The sequence below is a fragment of the Daphnia carinata genome, chromosome 3, assembly GCF_022539665.2.
Source record: "Daphnia carinata strain CSIRO-1 chromosome 3, CSIRO_AGI_Dcar_HiC_V3, whole genome shotgun sequence".
Lineage (NCBI taxonomy): Eukaryota > Metazoa > Arthropoda > Branchiopoda > Diplostraca > Daphniidae > Daphnia > Daphnia carinata.
In genome coordinates, this window is record NC_081333.1 from 493457 (window position 1) to 503863 (window position 10407).

At 38.0% G+C, this 10407-nt stretch overlaps 2 protein-coding genes across 2 annotated transcripts; both read right to left on the minus strand.

Moving 5' to 3' along the window:
• Positions 1 to 899: 899 nt before the first annotated feature.
• LOC130693051 (centrosomal protein of 131 kDa-like) lies at positions 900 to 4766 on the minus strand. Its single transcript, XM_057516170.2, has 9 exons — positions 4424 to 4766; positions 3307 to 4300; positions 2886 to 3200; positions 2608 to 2663; positions 2238 to 2526; positions 1809 to 2162; positions 1631 to 1738; positions 1255 to 1572; positions 900 to 1167 (listed from the first exon to the last, which is right to left on the minus strand). The coding sequence occupies exons 1-9, from the start codon at positions 4732 to 4734 to the stop codon at positions 1030 to 1032; spliced, it is 2883 nt and encodes a 960-aa protein (XP_057372153.1). The 5' UTR covers positions 4735 to 4766; the 3' UTR covers positions 900 to 1029.
• Positions 4767 to 6661: 1895 nt separating this feature from the next.
• LOC130693056 (uncharacterized) lies at positions 6662 to 10282 on the minus strand. Its single transcript, XM_057516178.2, has 9 exons — positions 9270 to 10282; positions 9082 to 9208; positions 8853 to 9018; positions 8597 to 8780; positions 8331 to 8454; positions 8028 to 8268; positions 7806 to 7962; positions 7432 to 7681; positions 6662 to 7346 (listed from the first exon to the last, which is right to left on the minus strand). The coding sequence occupies exons 1-9, from the start codon at positions 10196 to 10198 to the stop codon at positions 7077 to 7079; spliced, it is 2448 nt and encodes an 815-aa protein (XP_057372161.1). The 5' UTR covers positions 10199 to 10282; the 3' UTR covers positions 6662 to 7076.
• Between the last annotated feature and the right edge of the window lie 125 nt (positions 10283 to 10407).

Consider the following 10407-nt stretch of genomic DNA (forward strand, 5'->3'; position numbering starts at 1 on the left):
AAATTCCATTTTCGTGTTCCTTGGTTAATTTTGAATCAGAATCATCTATAGTTATCTAGATTTAATGCTATTATTTTTTTAATAGGAAAAAAATTTAAACCCGGCGATATAAGCGCGGGTTTATTTTTTAAGCCAACTTTTACCGTTTTTTACGTTTTATTAAAAAACTCTGAGTCCCACGAGAAAACAACCCTCACATTCGTGATGCCCGTTCAATTCTGCATCGCAACCATGTATTTAAAGTGAAATCTAAAATTTTGCCAAAATTGAAAAAGTGAGAAGGCTATAGCCTTCCCACTTTTGTCAAAATCGGAAAAAAATCGAAATCTCTCGGAATGCGATGAAAATCCCACAGTATAACCCAATTTTAACGCTGATTCAGAAAAACCATTTGTTTTTTTTGTCAAGTAAGCCGTTTTTGAAATAATCGTAATTTAAAGATAACGTCGGGCTTATTTTTTTAGTCGGGCTCATTTTAATAAACCCAACTTCACCGTTTTTTACGTTTTACTAAAAAACTATGAGTCCCACGAGAAAACAACCCTCATATTCGTGATGCCCGTTCAATTCTGCATCGAAAACATGTATTTAAAGCGAAATCTAAAATTTTGCCAAAATTGAAAAAGTAAGAAGGCTATAGCCTTCTCACTTTTCCAATTTTCATCAAATCCTAGATTTCATTAAAAATTCATTATTCCGATTCGAAATTGATCGCTGATCACGAAAATGGGGTATATTTTTATATTAGGCCTTTACTTTGTTAATTAACCTTAAAAATCAGAAAGTCGGGCTTATTGACTCGGGCTTATTTAATCGGGCTTAAAACTTTTTTCGGTTAGTGTATCTAGAGAATTAACTAAAAACGTGACCGGTAGATGGCGACAGCAATAAAACAGAAATTATTTTTTATTTTTATTTTGGGTAAAACGGATTTCCATAATGGGCAAGAAGGACGGCGTTTTTAACGGTAAAGTTTGTTGAAATAAGACGCACGAAACATATAGGCATATCCTGGAACGCCAGTATTGCTCACTTTTTCCGTATAATCAAATCTCTTTGTTGCCGGTCTAATAATTCCTCCAGATGCTGACAACGGGAAATGGCAGTTTTAAGTTTTTCTTGCATCTGTGCCAATGCGTCATCTTTTTTCGCAACGGCTTGTTTAACCTGTAAAGAAAATTAACCGTTATTAGTAATAAACCAGTCAAGTGAATCATGGGGTTAAGTACACGTTGATGGTGGTACATGTCTTACCTTTTCGTGGATGTCGCCTAGCATTTGTTCATGCGTAGCGGACAGATTTGATATCTCTGAGATCTTTTTGTTTATTTCTATGCGGTGTTCGGATTTCAGCCGGCTACAATCTTCTTGGAGCTCCCTCTTTTCTTCGTTCAGTTTACAAAATTCATCGTCCAATTCCTTTTGTAATACCTTCCTTAGATCAGAACGCTCTGCAGAAAATTTTTCTAACGTTTGCTTAATATCTTTGTTTTCCTTTACGATTTGGAAAAGGGTCAGCCGTAAAGCAGCCAGTTCTTCATCACGATCGGTTAAGGTACGTCGCATTTCAACCTAGACATAGATGCAATTTTAGTATGACCTGTGCGCAACGAAAGGAATCCACAAATACCAGTTTGTTGCGCAATTCGAATTCAACTTGATCTAATCTACTTATTTCTTCTGCGTTTTTTTCCCTAACGCGCTCCAATTGTTCTTCCGACATTTTTCTCCATTGTTCCTAGGGAGGTGCATAAAATAATTAATTGTAAGCGTTTCATAAAAGCAAATGTTTCTGTCTGCAATCATACGTGTTGCCGTTTGAGCTCGTCCGCAAAATGAGAGTTCAATTTTTGTGCATCTTCGTCACGTTCTTTTCTTTGGGTTTCGAGGAGCCGCCTTTCACGTTCTTTAGAATCCATTTCCAAATGATGTTTTATAGCTCTAATTTCTTCTTGCTTTTCCTCTTCCCAATTTTTTCTCAGTTGAGCGAGGTGCTCAACATGTTGCTGCTTGAGCGTCCCGATTTCTGCTTGTAACAGCTGCTGAGCTGCAATGTTTTCTTTTCTACGTTTCTCTTCAAGACGACGCATTCTTTCATCATCCTGGGTTTTCATACGGGACTCCTCTTCACTCCAACGAGCCCTCTCCCGCTCGATCTCGATCTCATGAAAAATAAGAAAAAAAACTCTAACAATCATCCGAGTAAAAGGTGACCATCTGCGAACACTTATATTTACCTGCATTCGCTGGCATTTAGATGCGTGAATAGCCTCCATTTCGTCTAATTGTTTGTCATATTTTGCACGCATTATTTCACGTTCTTTGGCGCAGGCTTCTTCACGATCATTGTCCATTTTTTCTCGAAGCGCGTTTAGTTGTTGAGCAGTTTTGTTCAAGTGAGTCTGCTCAATTCGACTGATTTCTTCTTGATGAATAGAGCGCAGGCTCTGTAACTCGGTGTGGTGCTGACTCATAAGTCGCCGCAATTCCGGCTCTAGCCCTCTTGCCGTTGCTTCACGTATGTGTCTTGTTTGGGAGGACGTAAATCAATAACAATATATTATTTTATCAACCTCTTTAGGCATGTTTAAAACTTTTCGTGCTTACTCAGTACGATCAGCCAACCACTTCTCTTGGTGGGAGCGTTGATCTTTTCCCAACGCCTAGGAATTTTAAAACATATATTAGTGTCTTTTTGCTGTAAAATTTGTCCATTATCTTTAATTTTTACATCAAAATACCGCCATGTAACGGGTGCTGAATATTTGTGACTTAAAACGCAAAGGCTTAACCATAACTTATTGGTGCAAAGATTTGAATTTCAGCCGTTATTTTATGTATTTACTTATTTTTGTATGAACTTACTTTCAAAATGAATTGGTTACCTGCTTTAACCGACGGATTTCGGCATTATGCCTTTCGTCGCTCATTCTCTTTTCGTTTTCGATTTTGATAGTTTGCTGTCGCATTTCGGCGGCCAATGATTCACATTTTTCAGCTAACCTCTTCTTTTCCTCGACAAGCTGTTGAATAAACTGAAAGTTGCGACTCGTATTCGTCTCGTATTCCTCCTTTTGAGCTTTACAACGCAAGTTCAATTCACGCTTGGCTGTTTTCACATTGCGTGCCAAAAGTTCTCTTTGATGTTGGAGAGCTCGTTCCATAACCAAGATTTTATTGTCTTTATCCTCAACTAGCATCTGGGTAATGTGAAAAATGATCAAATTTAGTAGTTGTAATTTGATTCGACCAGTTCCTTAAGTGTGTTTGGTCAGATGAGTTACGTAACTAGTAATGATAAATTACCTGAAGGCTTAGGACCTCTTCGATTAGCTCAGCCATGCTCATGCCGTGCAACCTGGTGACACCTTCGCAACGGGGTCTTCTAAAACCTCCTTCAGCATTTGATTCTGTTTCGGAATTTATGGCAAGAAGTGGCGACCGTAAAACTGGTGTGTCACTGTTGGCATCGTCCAAAAAGTTTAATATTTCCGATAACACATTATTTTCCTTTTTAGTTGATTGGTCTTTCCTTGATTCTTCGTTTTTTGCTTCGGGCTCCTGCTTCCGCGTAACAATTTGAAACGATTGATTTACTGGCTTTTCGCTTCCACCTGATGGACTGCGAATACTACTCATCTCATCTACTGAATCGTCAATCAAATTTGATGCTCCGGAAACAGGTGCGAGATTGTCATCCGCGCTAACGTCGACCACAGCAGATGGTCGTTGAATATTATTGGTCTCTACGCATGGATTACAATTGACGTTTTGTAACGTCATAGGTTCAGGTGTAGGTGCAGTAGTACATTGTCTGTTATTTGGTTGTAATTGGTCATTGATCGCGTAAGACTCAGACCGATGTAACCTGGGATCGGCTTCAATTTTCGTGAGTGCATCGGGATGTTTATATTGCGTGCAATCCGAAGATTGTAATTGGCCTGGTTGTCTTGAATTGGTGGTGCATATTATTGGTTTTTTGAAGTTATGCGCTGGTTTTTCTTGTTCCAAAAAAACCGGGTCGTTAATATCTTGCAGTGAAGTGTCGGGCTCGAGGCGTTCGGGGCTGTCACTGGAAGCGCTGCTAAATACCGCAAATGACTGTTTATCTTCGAGACTGTATTCAGTAACCGTGTCGTAACTTCCAACAGTTGCCAGCTCACTATCGATGCTGCTAGACCACGATCGGCGACTGGTGTGCGGAGGTGGAATCCAGTCTCTTTGCGGCTTCGTTGAACGATCTTCTCGAGAAGATGAGCTACTTGTCGCTGGGCGATGCAAGGAAGAATAAGGGTTTCGTCTGGACACAAAAGGGAACAAAAACAATTGCAATATAGTGTGCACGTATTTACGTTTGGAACTGTCTAAGTGTGGTTTCATTGTTTTCGGAAGATGAATTAGGATATTTAAATTAAAGATTTACTTTGATACGAGGGCTGTTGCTGGTCGATCCGACAAAATCTTTCGCGTCGTCAACGTCTCGCGGCGGAGGGAAGCATGCAGACAATCCTCAGACTTGCAACTCGAAATCGGTAAAGGTTTGTCAATCGGAAGCGTCTCGTAGGCGCGGTTTGAGCCGATTCGAAAATTAATTTGCATATTTGAACCCTTCAAACCAAAATCCTGAGACGCATTTGTGAGGTGAACTTGTGACGTAGCTTTATGAATTTTTTTCTGTTTTGCCGGAAAACCGTTACTGTAAGTTTCATTTTTACTACGAAATTTGATAGGCATTTTGCAGAAACAAAGGTTCACTCACGAAAACTTTCAGGTTCAGTTTTACACTAAAATCAAAATAGATTTATATATGGGCACACTGTGAAAATACAACTGGCAGCAAACGAATACCCAACTAAAAGACCCACATTACGTTCCTGCTTGGTCAATACTGTTTTGTCACCATGGGGACAACCGAGACCACAAGTGAGGGTAGAGACGACGAGCCCTAACGAATGCCTTATCGACGCTATGACAATGAAGACGGGCGTTGCACTAGTCTGAATGAGCGTCGGAGGTCATGTATAAACTATGGCAATCCGTTTTACCCAAAATAAAAATAAAAAATACTGGCCATTTTTTCTGTTTTACTGCTAATTTCGTTTTCGTGTTCCTTGTTAAGTTTTGAATCAGAATCATATATAGTTATCTAGATTTAATGATATCATTTTTTAATAGGAAAAAATTTTAAGCCCGACAAAATCAGCCCGGCCTTCTGTTTTTTACGGTTAATTCAAAAATTAGAAGCCTAATATAAAAATATACCCCATTTTCGTGATCAGCGATCAATTTCGAATCGGAATAATGTATTTTAAATGAAATTTAGGATTTTAAGAAAATTGAAAAAGTGAGAAGGCTATAAGCCTTCTCACTTTTCCAATTTTGGCCAAATTTCAAATTTGGCTTAAAATACATGATTTCGATGTAGAATGGAATGCTGATCACGAATATAAAGTTTTTTTTTTAATTGGCCTTATAGTTTTTGAATTAAACAAAAAAAAAACAGAAGGCCGGGCTTATATTGTCGGGCTTAACATTTTGTCCTATTAACAAATAATATCATTAAATCTCGATAACTATACATAATTCCCATTCAAAATTAACAAGGAACACGAATATGGAATTTGTTTTTACGTAGAGTATGTAGTTTTGGAGTAATCTAAAATATAAAATTAGTGTGTGCGAATCGAAACCATTACTAGCGCGCCAGTACGCTACAGCGCTAGCATGACACATTAAACTTCTTTGATTATTCAAAAACCATGAACTCTACGTAAAAACAAATTTCATTTTCGTGTTCCTTGGTTAATCTTGAATCAGAATCATCTATAGTTATCTAGACTTAATGCTATTATTTTTTAATAGGAAAAAATTTTAAGCCCGACAATATAAGCCCGGGCTTATTTTTTAACCTAGCTTTTACCGTTTTACGTTTTATTCAAAAACTATGAGGCCCACTAGAAAACAACCCTCATATTCGGGATGCCCGTTCAATTCTGCATCGAAACCATGTATTTAAAGCAAAATCTAAAATTTTGCCAAACTTGAAAAAGTAAGAAGGCTATAGCCTTCTCACTTTTCCAATTTTCATCATATCCTAGATTTCATTAAAAATACATTATTCCGATTCGAAATTGATCGCTGATCACGAAAATGGGGTAAATTTTTATATTAGGCTTTTACTTTGTTAATTTACCGTAAAAAACAAAAAGTCGGGCTTAAAATTTTTTTCGGTCAGTGTATATGTAGAGAATTAACTAGAAACGTGGCCGATAGATGGCGATAGCAGTAAAACAGAAAAGGCCGAAAATATTTTTTTTTTCTGCGTAAAACGGATTGCCATAATTAACGCTGCGTTTCGCGTGAGGGGCACAGGTTTCGGTCAGCTCATTCGTTTTGTATTTTTAAGGTGCACGTCCGCGAGGGATGATTAGGAAGTGGCACGCAAGATTGCTATTTCGCGCTTGAATAGCAACTTCTGATGTAATTCTTTGCAATAAAATCATAATGCATTCTATTTCAATACCAAAGCGTGCACAGGAGGGAAAAAAGGTGCCACGAGAAGTTTTTATCACATGAAAGGGCACCCAAAGACCTTTGCTAGAAGATCGTGTGCGGCTTGAAGTAACCAATGTAATTTACGGGTAATTTGTTCGGCAGTTGCAGAGAATAAAAAGATCATAAATAGTTACATAAAAGTCTCGTTGAACATTGTACTTCTACGTCACATCCACAAGCCAAACAAGGTACAGCAAAGGCTTCTCACGAAACTAATAGAAACACAATTGGTCGCCAAACAAGACAACACCACCAGAGGAATGTCAAATTGAAAAGATTGATCAAAGTCTAGAAAAAAACTAACTTTATTTTTTTTGTTTGTTTCTTTTTCAACTAGGAATGTTTTGGACAAATGACAATAAGGAGATTCAAAAACTAGCTGCGGACGGATGACGCATTGTAAAGTTGAGAAAAATCTATAATGGACGGAATGGGTGTCACGTGTTAAAATCGAAAACGTTCATACAAACAACTGTAAAAAAAGGCACATTTCTCTTAAGAATCCACTACTCAAGTAGCTCCTATCGCGTGAAACATAATGTTACCATATTAGTGATAACAGCAAAAACAAAAATCATAATCCAAGTCGAGGTGTTTGTAGAGGCACTTGCAAGACGGCACTTGTACATGTCATATCGTGTTGCCTGGTTTGCCACTAAATTCAGAAACTCTGATTCGACTAGTTGTCCGTCGAAATAAGTTATGGCATCTTCGAAAGGGTACTCGTAGCCTTGTTTGCATTCACACTTGTAACCGCCAGTATCAAAGCCTCTTCCCAAAATTGGAACACACTAAAATTTGAACATATAGACATAGAAGAGTCAAAATGTAATGAAAATTCTGCGTTTAACCAAATCAAATGTAAAATGCACTTACATATGAAGTCTTGAGATCACACTTGTTGGTTTCTTTAAAAGCGTTAGGTGTATGATACTTGCCAGGGCACTGATTTATATCTAGAGTTTGCAGATCCATAGTTACGGTAACAACTCCTTTAAATTCTAACTTAGTTCGCAATGAATCCCAGCCAAAAAATGGGGCTGCATAAGTTGAAACCCATTTTTTAACGAAGCCGTTGCAATCGAAATAAGGGCGTGTCCAATATCCATGGCGGAGATCAGCAGCTCTAAAACAAAAAGAAATTGGATAAATAAAAACTGGAAACAGACGAGGCTATCCACTTTATCAATTCTTTGACTAATGAAATCAAATAACGTACACCTTCATAGTACTAGTCAAAGTTGCCTTACTTGTAAGATATCGGAAAATGTTCATATTTCTGGGTATGATCGGCATATTCTTCTGAACGGATGCGGATTTTCAGATAATACTTTTCCAGGTCATCAAAGTTGGTCGACCAACGTGATTTTAAATGTTGATACCAAGGTTTTTTGAGGTACAAATCGTCTGTTTACAGAAACGAAAAAAGTTCGCATCACAAATTCTCAGTATTTTGAAAGATACGGTAATACCAGTAGAATTCAGGCGAGCTAAATCTTCAAGTTTGAACTTTCGGGTGTTCAATTGTTCCTTGTAGGCGTAAGGAGCGAATAGAGTACGATTAGGAAACTTACGACGCTCCCAAAACGTTCCGGCAGCCCAGATTTTGGTATTTCCAAGTACAAGTGCTAAAGTTTCGGCCATTAACTGATCTTCAGTTAGAGGTCGATCAGGTAAACGATTGCCCGAAAATACTTCCGTCGAATCAACAACCTAGATATAAACAATTGTCAATTGAAATAAAAACCTTTTAAAGTGAAAACAAAATTCTCTACCTGCAAAAATGCGCTCAAAAAGTTTGCCAATCGTAGGGCCATACGAGCTTCATTTTCAAATTGTTGTTCTGCACCGAAACCGATGTCGCCATGCAAGATCAGATCGTCCGGTGAAAAAAGCGCTCTAAGACATTAAGAAAAAAAATATCACGATCCTGAACTGAAGTTCTAAGCAAGGCAAAAATCGAAAAAACAAACAATGGATGGATGGAAGAGAATCGAATAAAAAACGAAAAAAAGAGGCCGAAAAACTAACAAACACTTACCGATTATTGCAGTTATGTTCGTTGACCGACCGAATATAACTAATTATATGATCAATATTTTTCGCTTTCGTGTGTGTAGAATTTGGACCTTGGGTAGAATTCATGTAGTTGCTATTACGCTCCAAATACTGAAGGCGTAATAATGGTGACATCTTTCCCCATTGTACGGGCTGTTTTTGAATCCCTGTTTAAGATACAGGCCATACATTATTTGTACGAGAGCAGCTAAGAAATACATGAAAGTGTAATCACTTACATCCAATTTTATCGCAATGAAAATTTTCATTATGCTGTTCACTTGTGGCTCGTTCCAAAATTTCGCCGAGATAAGGTCGACGCACAGTATTAGGCAGTCGATGTCCAGGTTTACATCTACACTGATACCCACCTCGCCGGAATCCATATCCATGAATAGGTTCACACTATGAAAAATTCAAAGCAAAATTCTTCAAATTTGCTGAGCTACTTTTTTTTGGAAACTTTACCTCTGTTGTTTCTTTACACCTAGCAGTATCGGAAAATCGATTAGGGCCATCATTTCCCTGACCTTTAGGGCACTGGTTAATGTCTATTCTTTCAAAGTCCATTTCCATAACAGCTGCGGCGGTGTATCTATGATGATATAAATTATATTATAAAATGTTTGAATACGTTAACGAAAAACTATATTTACGTAGGGTATTCAATGTGGCGAAAACCAGTATGACGTGGAAATATGTCCGCGATTGGAACAACAGCTCCCACGATCCATTTGTTTGATCTTCCACAATCAAAGTAAGGCTGAGTCCATTTAAGTGGTCCGGGGACTTCATCAGCACCGGGCGGTCCATGGAATGTGAAAGTCTCATTTGTGTTGTTGGCGTATCGAATTTTCACTTGATAGGTTGTTTTTGTATCTTGTCTCCCATCCACTTGATCAGGAAGCCAAGCTTGGTACCATTTATTGATACGATAGTAGTCAGTGGTATAGTTTTCACTCTTGCTGTTTTTTGAGATGGCCCCAAGGTCACGAACATCAAACATGTTTAATGTAGAGTATCTTTCAAGATGAATAGGGTCATTGTAATCATCAGCTCTAAAAGTCCGTGGGGCAAATAAGGGGAGGGTTTTGTTAAAAAACGATCTGTATGATGAGGTATAAGACATGTTTGGACTGAAGTAAACTGCACTGCTATTTAGCCGTGGATTTGATGACACATCAGCAACAGTTGAAAGAAAGTAGTACATCATTCCAGGATCATATGTGTCATTGGTGGCAGGTCTAATAAAACGGGCTTGTAAAATGTAACTCCAAAAAAAAGCACGATTGAGTGCCATGTTGTGTAGATGCAACAGTGCTGTTCTATTGGGAAACACAGGATTAATGTTGATATCTTTAATATCAGGTAAATGAGAAACTGCATCTTCAGGCATGTGTAATTCGTTGACATTTTTAATGGGGCAATTTTCTGCGGTAACTGAATCCATTTGATATTTTAGAGCATCAAATTCATCACGAGACTGCCATTCGAACTGGCCGACAACACTATGTTCCCCAAGAATAGCAGCTAATATAAGTAAACATGTTAACTTGGGGAATCGCAAAATGGACTTTTGCCACATTTCGAAACTTAACTGACAAGCATGAACCACTGACAGTTTCAAAACGACACACCCTGCAGACGCTCACCAAATACCAGGACTAGCTAGTAGTAGTGTCTTTACAGTCTTTACAGTTAAAAAATGAATTTTCTCAGCAGAGTTGTCAAATGTTTTTGTTTTTGTTAACTCTATCTTGTTTATCCACAACATTGTTTAGCTTACACTTGAAT

Excerpts from the sequence above, each read along its gene's own strand:
- LOC130693056 (XM_057516178.2), bottom strand. The coding sequence starts at position 10,198 with ATGTGGCAAAAGTCCATTTTGCGATTCCCCAAGTTAACATGTTTACTT. Across the intron at positions 8,455-8,596 it reads GAACATAACTGCAATAATCG|AGCGCTTTTTTCACCGGACG; the intron begins GTAAGTGTTTGT and ends TTAATGTCTTAG. Across the intron at positions 8,269-8,330 it reads TTTTGAGCGCATTTTTGCAG|GTTGTTGATTCGACGGAAGT; the intron begins GTAGAGAATTTT and ends GTTTATATCTAG.
- LOC130693051 (XM_057516170.2), bottom strand. The coding sequence starts at position 4,734 with ATGCCTATCAAATTTCGTAGTAAAAATGAAACTTACAGTAACGGTTTT. Across the intron at positions 2,527-2,607 it reads TGGTTGGCTGATCGTACTGA|ACACATACGTGAAGCAACGG; the intron begins GTAAGCACGAAA and ends CTCCCAAACAAG. Across the intron at positions 1,573-1,630 it reads TCGAATTGCGCAACAAACTG|GTTGAAATGCGACGTACCTT; the intron begins GTATTTGTGGAT and ends ATCTATGTCTAG.